At 54.1% G+C, this 17,471-nt stretch overlaps 1 protein-coding gene across 4 annotated transcripts; it reads right to left on the bottom strand.

Annotated features, from left to right (window-relative positions):
• Nyap1 (neuronal tyrosine phosphorylated phosphoinositide-3-kinase adaptor 1) lies at window positions 1-11,119 on the bottom strand. Of its 4 annotated transcripts, none has more exons than XM_069989305.1 (7): window positions 11,015-11,119; window positions 9,524-9,675; window positions 7,035-7,390; window positions 4,676-6,175; window positions 3,608-3,820; window positions 2,087-2,196; window positions 1-994 (listed from the first exon to the last, which is right to left on the bottom strand). In XM_069989305.1, exons 2-7 carry the CDS (start codon window positions 9,589-9,591, stop codon window positions 737-739), a joined length of 2,505 nt encoding a protein of 834 aa, XP_069845406.1. In that variant the 5' UTR covers window positions 9,592-9,675; window positions 11,015-11,119; the 3' UTR covers window positions 1-736. The 4 variants fall into 4 exon arrangements, with proteins under 4 accessions (XP_069845406.1, XP_069845408.1, XP_069845407.1 ...); XM_069989307.1 differs by lacking the exon at window positions 11,015-11,119 and adding an exon at window positions 10,559-10,788; XM_069989306.1 differs by lacking the exon at window positions 11,015-11,119 and adding an exon at window positions 10,231-10,788.
• Between the last annotated feature and the right edge of the window lie 6,352 nt (window positions 11,120-17,471).

Below are 17,471 nucleotides of genomic sequence, written 5' to 3' on the forward strand. Positions count from 1 at the left end.
TTTGTTTTTTAATTTAAATAAATACCCTGCCCACCCACTCCCACACACACCCACTAAAATTTCCCTCCTTCCCCATCACCCCACCCATCCCTGGCTAGACCCTCACCCCAGAACTAAAGAAAACACGCCTGTTTCAGAGCAGGCCACGCTCACTACCAAATTCTGACAAAATTATAAATACTGTATAAGCAGCCAGTCCCCAAGAAAATCAATCCATCCCTCACTGCGGGTGGGCACGGATGACGGATGGGGATAACTGAGGCATTGGAGAGGGCGCTCTCCATTCTCCACTCCCTGCTCGGGTGTGGATCAGAAGGGCCCAGACTTGTCTAAAAAATAAATAAAATAAATAGCCCTCCCCACTCCCGGCTCTCCTCCCTCTCGGTCTACTCCTCGGTTCTAATCCCAGCCTTCCACTTGACCCGCCCCCATCTTCCTCAGACCCTTCCCTCCTTCCCACCTTGATCTCCACCCTCTTTAAAAAAAAAAAAAAAGAGGGTCTGTCACGCTCAGACCCCCTCCTCACCACCACCAGGCAAACCCTCCTCCTCCTCGTCCTCCTCCAAATGGCTTGGGGGTACTCACAGTACCCCAAAGTACCGATGGGGCTTGGCAGGCTCCCCAGTTTCTAGGGCCCTAGGGTGGGTGGAAGGTCAGGGTGGTCCCTGGTCCTCCTGTCACTCAAGCATCAGGCCCCGCCCCTTCCGGTCAGGTGTCCTCCGGCGCCCCGCCCTCCTCAGATGGCGGTGTCCCAGAGGACGGTGTGCTGCCGGCGGCAGGGCGGGGTGCCGGACTTGCGGGGCTCGGGTCCCCGCCGCCAGCTAGGGAGGATGGGCATGCTCTCCTGCTTGCAGAGGCCGCGGTCCGGGCGGTGGCGGGCCTTGATCTCCTTGCACACGCAGCGCTTGCGTTCGATCACCTCCAGCAGCTTGCCGTCGCGCTCGCGGGCCGGCGGGGGTGGCAGGGGCAGCGGCAGCGGCAGCTCGGGGTGCATCTGGGCCAGCAAGAGGGTTAGAAAGGAAAAGATGGGGCACGTGTGTCAGGGATTCTTCCTTCCCCTCACCGGGGGCTGAGGGTGGAACAGAAATCCAGCTCCTGCATCCTTCACCCAAGCTGGGTCTGTCTCGCCCTAAAGTAGAGCTGTGTGCAAGTGGTGGAATAACAAACTTGAGCAAAAAAGCTCAGGGACAGCGAGCATCCAAGTCCCAAGTTCAAGCTCCAGGACCAGCACCAAATAAAAAGAAAGAAAAAAGGCATTTTGTAATTGGTCCTTCCAGGTCTTTCTAATTTTCTTTCTTATGCCAGTCCTGGGGCTTAAACTCAAAGCCTGAGTGCTGTTCCTGAACTTTTCCCATCAAGATTCTCGGTCTACCACTTGAGCCATCCTCCACTTCCCACTTTTTGATGGTTAATTGAAAGAGTGAGTCTCATGGATTTACCTCCCAGGCTGGTTTGTAATTTCCATCCTCAGATCTCAGCCTCCTGAGTAGGATTACAGGCATGAGCACCTGGCTGTCAGGCCCTTCTTAAAAATCTCCCAAAGGTGCATGGTAGGCTGACAGTGGCCCCAAGTAACCACGCAGTGCCCACCTTGCTGCCCACGCTAAGCAGCCCTACCAGAATGCTGCCCGCCCCCACCCCAGCTCCCCATTAGTCTGCTGGCTAAGCCTCCACACACTCCACCTGTGCCCTGCTCCCCCTTTCCTTTTTGTCTTTCTTTTTCTGATCCTTGAACTCAGGGCCTGGGCGCTGTCTCTGAGCCTCCTTGTGCTCCAGGCTAGTGCTCTACCACTTGAGCTATGGTGCCACTTCTGCCTTTTTCCGAGTAGTTTATTGGAGATAAGAGCTTCACAGACTTTTCTGCCTAGGCTGCCCTAAAACCATGATCCTCAGATCTCAGCCTCCTGAGTAGCTAGGATTACAGATAGGAGCCACCAGCACCCAGCGTTTTTTGTTTCTTTGAGACAAGATCTCTGCCTTGAACTCTATCTTAGTCTCACGGACATGGCACTGTGCCTAGCATTTTCTTGCCTTTCTTTCCTTTTCTACCTGTTCCTACCCAGATAAGAGATAAAACAAGCCTTACCTGGCTCAGGGCATCCCTGGGCTGGCTGCAGGGCCGGGGTGTGTGGAGCGCGGCCTGCCGGACTCCAGAGGTGGAGGCAGAGCGGCCCAGTCGGTAGCCTCCCGTGAAGTCTTAAGTAAAAGAACCAGGAATGAGGAGAGAGGTCTATAGGGGTCCTCTCCCCCAGTTCCCCGAGGTCATAGCCAGCCTGCCAGGACTCATCAGAATTTAGAAAAAAAGAACATGGGCTGGGAAGGTGGCTCAGTGGTAGAGTGCTTGCCTTGCATGCCTGAGGCCCTGAGTTCGACTCCTCAGCACCACATAAGCAAAAAGAAAAACAAGCTGGAAGTGGCGCTGTGGCTCAAGTGGTAGAGCGTTAGCCTTGAGCTGAAGAGCTGAGGGACAGCACCCATGCCCAGAGTTCAGGCCCCACAACCGGACCCAAAAAAAGAACATAAGCCAAGTGCTGATGGCTCACACTTGTAATCCTAGCTACTCAGGAAGCTGAGATCTGAGGATCATGTTCAAAGCCAGCCAGGACAGGAAAGTCCAAGAGACTCCTATCTCCAATGAATCACCAGAAAACCAGAAGTAGAGCTGTGGCTCAAATTGATAGAATGCTTGCCTTGAGCCAAAGAGCTCAGGGACCCTGAGTTCAAGCCTCATGACTGGCTACCCCCCAAAATAAATAAATAAATAAATAAAAAGAACAGAAATGTGGTGTTAAGATTGAGGGGCTCTGCCAAGTGCCATGGCTCATGCCTAGATACTCAGAAGGTTATGATGTAAGAGCCAAAGTTTAAAGCCAGGAGAACAGACAACTCTGAGACTCATTTCTGATTTATCAGCAAATAGCCAGAAATGAAGGTATGGGCTCAAGTTGTAGCACTCCACCTTTGAGCAAAAAAGTTGAGCAATGCATGAGCCTGTAATCCTAGCTACTCAGGAAGCTGAAATCTGAAGGTCATGGTTCAAAGCCAGCCCAAGCAGTAAAGTCCATGAGACTCTTATCTCCAGTTAACCCCCAGAAAACCAGAAGTGGCACTGTAGCTCAAGTGGTAGAGTGCTAGCCTTGAGCTGAAGAGATCAGAGACAACGCCCAGAGTTCAAGCCCCATGATGGACAAAAGAAAAAAAATTGAGCAAGAACACAAGGCTCTAAGTTCAAGCCCCAATACTGGCAGGTACACACACACACACACACACACACACACACACACACACACACACACACACACACACACACACACACACACACACACACACACACACACACACACACACACACACACACACACTCCGATTTAGGACTGCATTAGGGATGTAACTCTGGCAGAGCATAAGTGATTTAGGACTGCATTAGGGATGTAACTCTGGCAGAGCATAAGTGAGGTCCTGGGTTCTATCCCCAGCACCTGGGTATGGGGTACAGGGAAGTGGGGGGAGACTCAGAAGCAGGACATGGATGGGCACAGTCGCTTATGGACCCTGGGAGATTCCCCAGCCGTCTCCCTCTCTTCAGGGTATGTGGGTAGGGTATCACCTCCATTTCGGTGGCAGGCTGGGAAGGTCTGGCAGGGTATGGGCAGCGCAGTACGGCTCCCTCCTCTGTGGTGGTGGATCCTGGCCAGCAGGCCCTCTGCTCCCTGGCTCCTCACAGGGATTCCTGAGGCCATAGGACTCCGGTCCTCACGCTCCACCTTGCCTGGACCTTCGACACTGCCATTCCAGGCCCGGGCACTGTCTTCTACCTCTGCTGGGATGACAAAGAGAGCTTAATGTCTGTATGTGGGAGGGGTCCTCTTGTTCAGCCACACACAATTCTGCCTGGATGGCAGCAGAGATGAGAGGGAGCCTACCTCTCACTCCCCCATTAGAGATGCACACAGGAGGGACCCAGCTTTGCCACCTTCCCTTTTGTCCATTGGTACCAACCTCTGGGGCTGAGAATCACATGTATTTGTGGCTTTGGAGCCCTTTCCTGTACTCAAAAGGGCCTCCTCTATCCTAGCTCTAGCTCTGAGCCCTACTATGTCCAATCAGGGCCAGGACAAACACCTCAAAAACAAGAGATGCTGTTCCGCAGTAGGGAGGGGAAAAAAAAAATCCGGTATCCTGAGACTGGAAAGGGGAAAACAGGCTTGGGGAGTGGGGGGGAAATAGAGCTGCATGTGAACTAAGCTCATCTCTGAGTAGGCCTGGCAGAGCATTGCGTTGCCAGGCAACGGTAGGGGCCTCCCTCTCCTCTCCCTCCTGTCTGGATGGGTTGCCATGGTAATAGCTGGGAGGCAGCTGTGTTTAGTTCCTAGTGTGCGCACACTCACAAACACACACACACACACCCCTGCAGACAGGGGAAGGGAGGGGCAGGGAGTAGAGCAGACGGGTCCTGGCTGAGTCTACCTGTTTCAGCTCACATGTGGTATCTTTGGCACACTCACGGGGACCCCTACCCATCTCCATCCCTTTATTCTGTAACCCAGCCCCATCTTTCTGGTCTCCCAGGAAACTTCCCACTTCAGGACAATGGGCAGTGGCTTCCAAGAAACCCCTCTAAAACATCCCCACACCCCCACCTTTTCCAGCACCCCCAACCCCCCTCCTCACTCACTGTCCAGCTCCTTTGCCTTCCGCCCTCCATAGAGGACCTTCCTCTGCAGAGCCCAGCCTGCCCCAAATGTGGCGCCCATCTCCTCTTCTTCCTCTGGCGTCCCTGCGCTGGCGATGACGTGGGCACAGGAGATGCTGGCAAAGGCACCCCCCTCGGTCCCTTGTTCCTGCAGCTGGATCTTGACCATAGGGGACGGGGCCCCCACCCCACAGCCCTTATTCAGCACCCCCCCAGCCTTGAGACTCTCATAGGCAGGGGGTCTCTTGAGCCCAGCTGCTGTGGCTGGGTAGGTCCAGAGAGGGGTCAGGGGGGTTGCGGTTGGGTCCGGGAGGCCGTGGGGTGAAGCCAGGCAACCACGGTGATGGAGGACCCCAGGGGCTACGCCCATCACCCCACTGTGGGGGCTGGATTTCCCTGGCACAGGGGGCCTGGAGCTGGTACACAGCATGCCATGGAGGACTGAGATCTCCTTCTCCGTCTTTGGCTCCCCGATACCCAGGGGTGGGCCGGCTGGCAGGACGGAGTGAGTGGTCACCTTGACTGCTGAGTACACCATGGTGTATGACACAGCTTTGTCCTTGGGGGGGCCGGGGAGCAAGGCGGCTGGGCCAGGCGGGGCTCCCGGTGCCCCCACCGCCTTAGGGCAGATCATGCTGTGGGAGTTGGGAAGCTCCCGCTCTCCCCGGGACTGGCCAGAGCCCTGGGGAGGCAGGGGCGTCGAGTGACTCCGGGCTCGGCCTGAGGGTCCCAGCAGGAGGAGGTTGGCAGCTGGAGGAGGCGGTGGCAGGGGAGGCGTCTCCCGCTCTCGTGCAGGCACTTGGGGGGCTGGGGTGGAACCTGCTGGCTCCTTGGAGTGGCAGAGGACAGGCAGCCTCGAGACCCCATCGCCAGGGGTTCGGGTAGCGGACTTGGCTTGGGGGAAGGCCAGGAGGGGAGGCCGGTGCTGAAGGAGGTTAGGGAAGGGTGGGGGGATTTCACAAGGAGTGGTCTTGGTGGGTGTCCCTTCCCTCCGGCTGGGGAGGGCCGATGCTGGCCGGCGGTGGGCATGGGGCTGGGGTGGAGGGGAGGTCGCCATCAATGGGGGGACCCCATTGGCCCGGCCTTCTGCTGCCTCTTCGGGGAGGGGGTACTTCATCTCCTCATAAATAGCCTCGCTGTCATCGGAGTCCGAGTCCGCACCAGCTGGAGGGGTTGGGCCCCCACCCCCGAGGGGGGTCCCTGTCAGACCCCCTCCACTGCGTCCTCCCCCACCCCTGAAGACGTCTCCCACCATCTCGATGTAAACGGGCTCTTCTTCCTGGGCACCAGCATCAGGGTCCCCAGCTACTCGGGACCCCCGGCTAAGGCGCTGCAGGGCCAGGTTCCCCCCTCGACTTGAGGGGGCTGAAGGGCAGGTCTCATCAGAGGAGACGGAGAGCTGGGTATGGGGGCTTCGCCTCGGCTTCTGCGGAGGGACCTTCCGGCTGGAGTCTCGGCCCTCTGGGGTTGGCTTTTGTGAGCCTAGGCAGGCCAGGAAGCAGAAAAAAATAATAATAATAATCAGGGACTGGGACAGTGGTAGAGTGCTTGCCTAGCATGCATGAAGCCCTGAGTTTGATTCCTCAGCACCACATAAACAGAAAAAGCTGCAAGTGGCACTATGGCTCAAGTGGTAGAGTGCTAACCTTGAGCAAAAGAAGCTCAGGGAGGGACAGTATCCAGGCCCTGCGTTCAAGCCCCAGGACTAGCAAAAAAATAAAATAATAATCAGAGCGGGTATTGGTGATTCACACCTGTGATCCTAGCTACTTATGAGGCTGAGATCTGAGGATCTCAATTCAAAGCCAGTGGGGCAAGAAAGTCTATGAGACTCTCATCTCCAATAAACTACTTAGAAAAAGCTGGAAGTGGCACTGTGGCTAAAGTGGTAGAACGCTGCCTTGAGAAGCTCAGGGACAACACCCAGGCTGTGAGTTCAAGCCCCAGGACTGGCATAAATAAATTAAATAATAGTCATCGTCATCATCATCATCATAGCTTTTCATGGGAGAGTAGCTACCTCTTCACTTTCTCCCATGCCTCTCAACTGACAGCTCTAGTAAGTTCCTTTTCTGCCACGTGGCTCTCAAATTTCTGACATGTGCCCTCTCCCCTGATTATTCTTGTCTCTTTCCCTAAGAAGTCATTGGGGGAGCATCCCCTGTCCTTGAATGGTTCATCTGAGGTCTGTCCAAAAGGAACTCCCCCATTCCTTTGAGGAATGGAACCTTCCACTTCCCTGAATGAACTCTCCTGGATGCCTCCCCTTGGCCTGTTTGGATTTTCCCAGCTCCTCTGGGCCCCACCCCACCCCCAGGAAGCCAGTAAGGGGGTATCTCACCTGCCTTCTTGCTGGGGGGTGTCTCCACCCCTGATCCTGCCATGCTGAGCTTGGTGCTGGGGTGTCTCTGGGGCTTGGCTGGGGGTCTTCGGCCGCTGCTGTCTTCTGTGAGACCCCCCCCACTCCCCCCAGGCCCTCCCCCAGCACTGTCCATGCTGCCCACAGAGTGGCAGGAGAGGGAGCGTGGGGCCATGGCACTGCGGCAGGGGTGAGGGGTGTGCTCCTGGGAGGCGGGCATTGTCATGAACCCCATCCTGAGGGAGCGGCGCAGTGAGGAGATGTCCCTCACTCGTACCCCAGACCCTGGGCCTGCCCCAGGCCCTGCCGGGCCTGCAGGGGCCACCTCCTTACTGGAACTGTGGAGAGAAGACCCAAATGGAACAGGTCAGGATTCAGGTCTGAATGTTTCCCCTTTTTGTCCTCAAGAGAAGGAAACCCTCTCAAAGCTGCTGGTAAACCCATACCCTTCCCGCTCCAAGAGGAAAGGGAGCTTAGAGTAAAACTCCCTCAAAGGTCTGAAGCAGAAATGTATGGGATTCAGGCAGAATCCCCAGGCCACAAATGACCAGGCAAAAGCTGGGCACCGGTGGCTCACACCTGTCATCCTGGCTATTTAGGAGGCTGAGATCTGAGGATCACACTTCAAAGCCAGCCCAGGCAGACAAATCCCCGAGATTCTTGTTGTCAATTAATCAGCAAAATGTGGAAGTGGAGGTGTGGCTTAAGTGGTAGAATAGCAGCCTTGAGTGAAAAAGCCAAGGAGAATGTGAGGCCCTGAGTTCAAGCTCAATACTGGCAAAAAAAAAAAAAAAAATGGTGTGTGTGTGTGTGTGTGTGTGTGTGTGAAAAAAATGGTGTGTGTGTGTGTGTGTGTGTAGAGGGAACAGAAATGAAAGAAGGAACACACAGTGAAAGAAGGAACACACAGTACAGTGTCCCCAGGGCTGGCAGATCTCAGCCTGGGCATATCTAGTACACAGACTGGTATGGAGAGGGAGATAAAAACTCAGGCAAAAGCAGCCTTATAGATATACACACATATACACCTGCCACTAGGGCTTCTGGGCTGCAGGCCCCTATCTAGCCTCTAGCCTCCCCTGTCATCCAACACTCCCCCAGGCCTTCTTTCCCAGTAGCCTCCTCTTCCAGAGGTGGGTGTGCAGTCTGCAGAGCAGCCTCCTCCAGCTGATCCTTTCACCTCCCTTTCTCCATCTCCCTCCATACTGTCCTCCCTGGCTCACCCCATTCCCTTCCACTGTCCCTTCAGCGAAGGGGGGAGGCTGAGCAGGGAAGAGAAGAAAGCTGTTATGGGTGGGCTCTCATTAAGGCCCTGTCTGCTAACCCTTCATTAGGGAGAGATCACTGCCGAGATCGCTCTGATTAATCTAATTAACAACAAGAATTAAACTCCACAGTTGTGAGCAGGGAAAACCGAGCCAGGGGAGGCTCTGACTCAGGCTCTGAGCGGCTATGTAGTCTATGAGAAAAGTGCAATGACCCAAGAATGGGAGAGACCAGGCCTGGGTCCCTGGGAGGGCAAGAAGTGAGGGCCAGCAAGAATGTAGGAGTAGAGGAACAGAGAGTCCCCAACTCTGGCTTTTATTTTGTTTTGTGGATCGTGGGGCTTGAACTCTGGGCCTAGGCGCTGTCCTTCAGCTCTTCAGACAAGGGGGAGTGCTCTACCACTTGAGCCACAAGCGCCACTTCTGGTTTTCTGGTAGTTCATTGGAGATAAGAGTCTCACAGGTTTGTTCCTGCCCCGGGCTGGCTTTGAATCACCATCTTCAGATCTCTACCTCCTAAGTAGCTAGGATTACAAACGTGAGCTACCAGCACCCGGCTTTGGGGCAGGTGGGAGTCTTGGGACTTGAAAACTCAGGGCCTGGGTGTTGTTTGCCAAGGCTGGCACTCTACCACTTGAGCCACAGCTCCACTTCCAGATTTTTTTTTTTTGGTAATTAATTGGAGATAAGAGTCTCAGACTTTCCTGTCCAGGTTAGTTTTGAACTGTGATCCTCAGATCTCAGCTTCTTGAGTAGTTAGGCTTGCAGGTGTGAGTCACTAGAGTCTGGCTCAACCCTGACTCTGCTTCTTGGTCATTCACCATCCCTCCCAAGCAAAGGAAACTAGGAAGGGGACCTCCTGGGTGCTCTCTGACGCCCCTGAAATGAACCTGTCCCTTGTACCTGTCAGGACAGTGGGGCCTGCCTCTTACAAGGTCAGGTGACAGAGCAGCCAGCAGCAACACAGAAGGGAGAAGACCACTATAGGCAAGAAGCAAGTCAAGGAGTGATTTGGGTCCTTAGGGATGGGGAAGAGGTACTCTAGATCTGGAACCCCCCACAGGAGACCAGAAGCAGGGTATGGACCCAGGTGTGTGCAAGTCCAGACATTCTGAGTCTGAGATCAAGAATCACAGTTGTAACAGGGCTATAAGTGCAGGCACAGGAGGGGAGAGGGCCAGGGGACAGTCTGGGGCCCAGCCTTACCTCCTTTTGGCCTCTTCTTCCTTGTGCTGTCTCCACTCCAGCTTGGTTTTTCGATAGAGGAGGTTCATGTCGTGGGGCAAGAGGTGGGGGCTGGGGGGCCCTGCTCAGTGCCACCAGGCCCGGGGGGCGGCCCTCCCTGGGTCCCGGATCCACTTGAAGAGGGGGATGGGTGAGGAGATAAAGGAAGATATGGGGATGGGTGGGGATCAGGAATGAATGAGAAGGGAAAAAAGGAGTAGAGATGACTTTGGGCCTTCAGAGAAGAAAACACAGACAGGCACAGAAAACCTAAGAGCCTCTAGGATACCTAACCCCCCCCCAAGACAAGACAGACAGACAAACATAGCCATGTGTGTGTACCCAGAGTCACACACCCTGACAAAGGTGCTCAGCGCCATACATACATTCTGGAGATCAGATTGACACAGATTTTCATCCTGTGTAAATACATCCTGATTCACCACACACAGAGACAAGACCCACAAACATATAGCAACCCAAAGCCACACAGACACACATTGAGATGTATAAAACCACCCAACCACAGACCCATATCTACAAACAGAGGACCAGACATATACCGGAGCATAGGTAAACATAAACCTAGGAACAGCAAACACACACAGAGACACAAACACCCACCGACACACCCACAGGCACACACAGACCTCCAGACACACAGAAATCCGCTATGGAACTGGACACACCTACAGATGAGGAGTTGTTCCCAGGGCCTACTTGCGTACATTGCACCCCGCTAGGGAAGGGGGGAGGTGGTCAGTCTGCCACCCCTTCTTAGACCCTGAGGTTTGGTGGCGGTGGGGTCATGAGGACAGGGTGGGGACGTGAAGGATGGAGTGCCGAACTGAGCATCTAGAATCCCACCCATCCATCTATCCATTCCACTCCCCTGGCGTCTCCTCTTTTCCAGTCTTGAGCTTGGGCTTCGGCCCACCCCTATTCTATCTCTCGCCACCCCCCCCCCCTCCCCAGCAAAGATCTCCATCTCCCTCCCTCGCTGATGGCTCAAATCACCTTCTTCTTCCTCCGGGATTTGGGAGAACCCGGGCTTCCCCCTTCCAGTCCCGCCTCCGAATCCCACCAGGAGGGAGGGAGGGAGGAGGGGAAGGGGGGGTGTCTCCAGTGTTATGGCCCCAAAACAACCTTCTGAGGTGCGGCCTCCAAACCTGCTCTGGCGTCCAAAACACACTCTTCCTTTTCGCCCTCAGCCTCCCATCTTCCAGGCGCCCCTATCCACGGCCAGGCTCCCCTCTCCCCTGTTTGTTCCAAACCTGGCCTGCTTCATCCCCCCCCCTCCACCTCTCCATCCAAGGGCCCCAGGTTTCCGGGGCCCCCCCTCCCCTTCCCCTTGTCCTGCTACCCCGGGTGTCTCCGCCCCTCTCCGGGCCGGTCCTGCCGGCCCCCCGGTACCCCCATCGCCGCCGCCCCGCGCTGAGCCCCCCCACCCCCCACGTTCCCACATCACAGTACCTGGCCTGCCGGGCGCGGGCCCCCCCATGCCGGGCTCCGCCCGGAGCAGGAGGAGGGAGGAGGAGAGACAGAGAGACGGCGGGGAGCGGAGCCGGGCCCTGCCGCAGAGACGGCCCCGCCTCCGGGCCCGCCCCCAGACCCGCCCCCGGCCCCCAGCCCACCCTTCCACACCCTGGGAGGACGGCGCGAGAGCGGGGCGCCCCCGGGGCCCGCGGAGGCCGCGGGGGAGGCCGAGGGGAGGTGGCGGGGCGCCCGGGACCCGCGTGCGCTCTTCTTCCCGCGCCGCACCACGCCGCGCCGCACCGCACCCCAGCGCCGCGCCCCGCGCCCCCTCCCCGGCCCGGCCCGGGTCTCCGAGGCCCCGCGTGGAGCCGAGCGCATTGGCCGCGCTAGCGCCCTCCGGCGGCAGCCCGCGGCCCCGCACCCGCCCCGCCGATCCGACCCGCACCCTGCGTCGGGCCGGGGCCCAGGCTGCGGCTGCGGCCCCCCCCCTCCCTCCGCGCGCAGTAAGGCCGCACGGCCGGCAGGGGGCTGCTCCCCGGGCCCCGGCGCCCCGAGCGCTCGGTGCGAGTCCGGATAACCGCCCGGCCGGGGCCGCGCCTCCCAGGTGCAGGGCGGCTTCGGGGCCCGGCCTCCCCGGCACCCGGACCGTGTTCCGGGGTGTCAGGGCTCAAAGTCTCCCGCACGGCTGTCCGTCCGCCCGCCCCGCGGCCCGAGTCACCTGCGACCTTCGCTCCGCGCGCGGACCCATCGCCGGGCCGGACCCCCCCAGGCCGCCCCTTTGACCTTGACTTCTACCCTTGTCCCCCTTGACCTTCCTCACCCGTGCCCCGAGAAGTCCTGAGCCCTAAAATCCCGTTGGCGGGCGGCTCGGTTCCAGAGTAAATGGAAGCCTTCGACTGTACCCTCAAGTGGCTGAAAGCGGGGACCAGCAGCCGGGCACGCCCGGATCCCCGGCACCTGCGGCCGCTGCGGAGTGGGGTCGGTGCAGGTGCTGCCAGCCTCTGAGCCATGCCGGGTCTCAATCCTGCCTCAGTAACGCGGGGCAGCAAGGGGCTGTGAGCACTCTTTTAAGTCCCGGGGCCCACAGATGGAAGGCTACATACGACAAATGCCCCTAGGAGATGTAATGCACTACCTGTGTTACACTGCTATAATAATAGGACTGCTGTTGCCTAGGCCGGTGGCTTTTATATTTACACTTTAGTGTGAATTAATGTGCCCATATTCATTCAACAAACATTACTCCAGCCACCCACTACTGTCCCCCAGACTCTAGACATGGAGAAGTACGCATGTCAGGTGGCTGAGGCAGAGAAGGGGAGGATCTAAACATTCCTTCAGTGGAGGACTCCACGCCAAGCAGCAGGGTCTGGGAAGTGAGGGGAGGGTTGGGAGAAGCCAAGTTGAGAATGTTTGGGCAAGAGGGAAATGGGTCTGCAAGGGGGACAGAGGAGTGGGTTTGGGAGAGGGAGGCAGCTCCCTGGCTAAAGGGTGTGGATGGGTTTTAACAGAGATAAAGAATAAACAGGGGCTGGGGATTTAGCTCAGCGGAAGAGCACCTGCCTGGCAAAGGCAAGGCCCTGAGTTCGGTCCTCAGCTCTGGAAAAAAAAAAAAAAAGAATAAACATACAAAGAAGGCAAGGTTGCCTTGTTTTACTTTTTGCCTAACCTTAAGAGTGGTTAGGGGGCTGGGAAGGTGGCTCAGTGGTAGAGTGCTTGCCTTGCATGCATGAGGCCCTGGGTTTGATTCCTCAGCACCATATAAGCAAATAGAAAAAAGCTGGAAGTGGCGCTGTGGCTCAAGTGGTAGAGCGCTAGCCTTGAGCTGAAGAGCTGAGGGACAGTGCCCAGGCCCAGAGTTCAGACCCCACAACCAGACCCAAAAAAAAAAAGAGTGGTTAGAAATTTTCTTGAGCTTAAGCAGGGACCGTAAGGGTGAGGAGATAGCTGTAAACAAGACCAAATACCAGCAAATAACAGGATAACTTCGAGCCTCAGTTTCCCCAATTAGAGCTCCATCCTCATCTCTTCCTCATGAGACAATGTGAGGGGTGTGTGTGTGTGTGCCAGTACTGGGGTTGAACTCAAGCCCTCACATTTTCACTTAGCTTTTTCTGCTCAAGGCTGTCTGTCATTCTACCACTTGAGCCACAGCTCTACTGAACAGATTTTTGCTGGTTAACTGTGAAGAGTGTCATAGATTTTTCTGCCTATCTAGCTTCTTAATCACAATTCTCATACTCCTGAGGAGCCAGGATTAGAGGCATGACACACTGGCGCCTAGCTGAGGATTTTTTAATATACTCCCGAGTTGTTCCATTTGACAGAAAATTAATTAGACTCAGTCTCCTTCTGAGCTTGGGAGTGAAGGCTGACGCAGACTTTCAGAGATGATGAGCATCTGGGTTGCAGCTGTATAAGGCCCAAGAAATCATTTGGTACATGATGGTATGGACTCTATGTTTCTCTTATTCTTGCCATATGCCTATATGGCCCATAATGATGTTATAAATACACAAATGGCCCCTGGCAGAAGAAACAAAACAAAACTTCCTCATTCCTGGTAGATTCTGCTCTGGCTAAGAGTCACCCTTGAAAATGTTGCAGAGGGCCTATGAATGTGGCTTAGTGGTAGAGTGCTTGCCTAGTAGCATGCATGAAGTCCTGGGTTTGACTCCTCAGTACCACAGAAACAGAAAAAGCTCAAGTGGTAGAGTACTAGCTTTGAGCCAAAGAAGCTCAGGGATAGTGCGCAGGCCCTGAGTTCAAGTCCCAGACCTGGTGGGGGGGGAAATGTTGTGGGGGGGGGGGTTGCCAAAAAGAAGAGAAAATGGCTGAGTAATGGTAACTCACACCTGTTACCCTAGTTGTGAAGATGCTGAGAGCTGAGAATCACCATTCAAAGCCATTCCAGGCAGGAAAGTCCCTGAGACTCTTATCTCTAATTAACCAGCAGAAAACTGGGAGTGAAGCTGGGCACTGGTGGCTCATATCTGTAATCCTAGCTACTTAGGCTGAGACCTAAGAATCATGGTTCAAAGCCAGCCCAGCCAGGAAAGTCCGTGACATTCTTATCTCCAGTTAACCACCAGAAAACAGGAAGTGGCACTGTGGCTCAAGTGGCAATGTGCATTTTTTTTTTTTTTTGCTGGTCCTGGGGCTTGAACTTGGGGCCTTGGCACTATCCCTGAGAGCCTCTCTGTGCTCAAGGCTGGCAGTCTATCACTTGAGCCACAGCACCACTTCCAACCTTTTCTGTTTATGTGGTACTGAGGAATTGAACCCAGAACTTCATGTATGCTAGGCAGGCACTCTACCACTGAGCCACATTCCCAGCCAAGACTGAGATTCTTTTTTTTTTTTTTTTTGGTCAGTCGTGGGACTTGAACTCTGGGCCTGGGTGCTGTCCCTCAGTTCTTCAGCTCAAGGTGAGCGCTCTACCACTTGAGCTACAGCGCCACTTCCGGTTTTCTGGTGGTTTATTGGAGATAGGAGTCTCACGGTCTCTTCTGCCCGGGCTGGCTTTGAACCGCGATCCTCAGATCTCAGCCTCCTGAGTAGCTAGGATTACAGGCGTGAGCCACCAGTGCTGGCGAAACTGAGATTCTTATCTTCAATTTAGCAACAAAAAGCCAGAAGGAAAGGTGTGACTCAAGTAGTAGAGCACCAGTCTTGAGTGGAAAAGGTAGAGAGAGAAAAAAAGAATTCCCAAGTTCAAGCTCCAGTGCTATGTGTGCCCCCCCCCCCCCCGCCCCGCCACATTACCCCTTTATCTGTAGGTCTTGGTAAGTATATTGCTACATGTAGTTGGACAAAAACTACAAAATCTTTCTCTTTTACTACTAACATTTAGGATTTCCTGCATCCCAATTTCCACATCTAAGGAGTAGAGTAACAGGATGTTTTGAATTTAATTTCAAATCCCATAGCAAAGTGTTTTTTGTTGTTGTTGTTGTACTGGTCCTGGAGCTTGAAGTCAGAACCTAGGTGCTGTTCCTGAACTTTTGTGTTTAAGGCTAATGCTTTACCATTTGGACCACAGCTCCATTTCTGGCCGTTTGGTGCTTAATTGGAGGTAAGAGTCTTACAGCTTCTCTGCCTGGGCTGGCTTTGAACCAGCCTTAGATTTCAGCCACCAGAGGAGCCTACGATTATAGGTGTGAGCCACCAACTCCCAGCTACTTGTTTGTTTTTTGTTGTTGTTGTTGTTGGGCTTGAACTCAGGGCATGGGCCCTGTCCTCTTGATGCTCAAGGCTATAGCACTCTACTAGTTGAGCCATATAGCACCACTTGATCTTTGAGTGGTTAAAAAGTCTCACAGGGACTTTTCTGCCTGTGCTGGCTTCCAACCATGATCCTCAGATCTCAGCCTCCTGAGAAGCTGGGATTATAGGTGTGAGCCACTGATGTCCAGCTCATTTACTTTTTACATTTTTTTGGGGGGGGGAGGGTCCAGTCGTGGGCCTGAACTCTGGGCCTGGGCGCTGTCCCTCAGCTCTTCAGCTCAAGGCTAGTGCTCTACTACTTGAGCCACAGCGCCACTTCCGGCTTTTTTTTTTTCTGCTTATGTGGTGCTGAGGAATCCAACCCAGGGCCTCATGCATGCAAGGCAAGCGTTCTACCACTGAGTCACCTTCCCAGCCCTCATTTACTTTTTAAAAGGAGTGAGGTATAGGTACTGGCAGTTTGTCGCTCACACCTGTAATACTAGCAAACCAGGAGGCTAAAATCCAATAAGTATGGTTTGAAGCCAGATGGAGCAGAAAAGTCCATGAAACTCTTTTATCTATTTTTTTGATTTATTATTAAGCTGTTATATATACAGATTACAATTCCCTTAGTTATTTTTTTTTTTGTCAGTCGTGGGGCTTGAACTCTGGGCCTGGGCCCTGTCCCTGCGCTCTTCAGCTCAAGGGGAGCGCTCTACTGCTTGAGCCACAGCACCACTTCCGGTTTTCTTTTTTTGGGGGGTGTCCAGTCGTGGGGCCTGTACTCTGGGCTTGGGCGCTGTCCCTCAGCTCTTCAGATCAAAGCTAGCACTGCTCTACCACTTGAGACACAGCGCCACTTCCGGCTTTTTTCTTTTTGCTTATCTGGTGCTGAGGAATCGAACCCAGGGCCTCATGCATGCAAGGCAAGCACTCTACCACTGAGCCACCTTCCCAGCCCCCACTTCCGGTTTTCTAGTGGTTTATTGGAGATACGAGTTTCATGGACTTTGCTGTCCGGGCTGGCTTTGAACCCTGATCCTCAGATCTCAGCCTCCTGAGTAACTAGGATTACAGGTGTAAGCCACTGGCACCCGGCTAATTCCCTTAGTTATGAGTACAATGTTTATTGGTCCTTCTTCCTCATTTTCCCCCTCTGCTTCCTACCCTAAAGTTACATAGTTGGTTTTTTTTTTTTTTTTTCTGTCCTGGATCTTGAACTCTGGGCCTGGGTGCTGCCCCTCAGCTTTTCAGCTCAAGGCTAGCACTCTACACTTGAGCAAACAGCACCGATTCCAACTTTCTCTGTTTATGTGGTACTGAGGAATCGAACCCAGGGCCTCATGTATGAGAGGCAAGCACTCTACCACTGAGCTACATTCCCAGCCCCATAGTTGATCTTTTACATTAATGTGCACTGAAGATAATGACATTTGCTCATCCTTCCTTCCTCCATTCTTGTGCCCTCTTCTTTGCCTGCCTTCCCCCCTCCCCCCAAATATGTTTTCACTTCCTAGTATTCATTAGTTGTTCAGAGGATTCATGCCTTTGGGTTCTTTCCTTAAGTATATCCTCCATTTATGTATATATGCATGTATGTATGTATGTATGTGTGTGTGTGTGTGTATGTATGTATGTATGTATGTATGTATTTATGCTGGTCCTAGGCCTTGAATTCTGGGCCTGGACATTGTCCCGGAGCTCCTTTATGCTCAAGGCTAGCACTCTACCAACTGAGTCACAGTGCCACTTTCAGCTTTTTCTGTGATTAACTGGAGATAAGAGATAAGAGTTTCAGGGACTTTCCTGACCTGGCTGCCTCTGAACCTGAGTCCTCAGATCTCAGCCTCCTGAGTTGCTAGGATTACAGTCATGAGCCACTGGCAACTGGCTTTTTTTTTTTTTTTTTTCCAACCCTGGGGCTTGAACTCAGGGCCTAGGCACTGTCCCTGAGCCTTTCTGTGCTCAAGGCTAGTTCTCTACCACTTAAGCCACAGTGCCACTTCCAGCTTTTTCTGTTTATGTGGTACTGAGGAAATGAACCCAGGACTTCATGCATGCTAGGCAAGCACTCTACCAGGAAGCCACATTCCCAACCTCCTTTTCACTATTTGAAAAAAAAATTTTTTAACTAGCTTTAAGTAGTTGTACAAAGGAGTTGCCATTCAACAAAGCAGCTAATCAGTACAGTTCATCTTGATTAACATCACCCCTTTCAACATTCTCATCCATCCCTCCTACCCCT

Source organism: Dipodomys merriami, unplaced genomic scaffold, assembly GCF_024711535.1.
Source record: "Dipodomys merriami isolate MVZ:Mamm:240054 unplaced genomic scaffold, mDipMer1.0.p SCAF_373, whole genome shotgun sequence".
Taxonomy (NCBI): Eukaryota; Metazoa; Chordata; class Mammalia; order Rodentia; family Heteromyidae; genus Dipodomys; species Dipodomys merriami.

What these genes read in the sequence shown, in the direction of transcription:
- Nyap1 (XM_069989305.1), bottom strand. Translation starts at nt 9,591, where the DNA reads ATGAACCTCCTCTATCGAAAAACCAAGCTGGAGTGGAGACAGCACAAG. An exon ending in GAAGGCAAAGGAGCTGGACA is followed by an intron (nt 3,821 to 4,675) that starts GTGAGTGAGGAG and finishes TTGTCATCCCAG; the next exon opens with CAGAGGTAGAAGACAGTGCC. An exon ending in CCAGGGATGCCCTGAGCCAG is followed by an intron (nt 995 to 2,086) that starts GTAAGGCTTGTT and finishes TTGCTGGCCCAG; the next exon opens with ATGCACCCCGAGCTGCCGCT.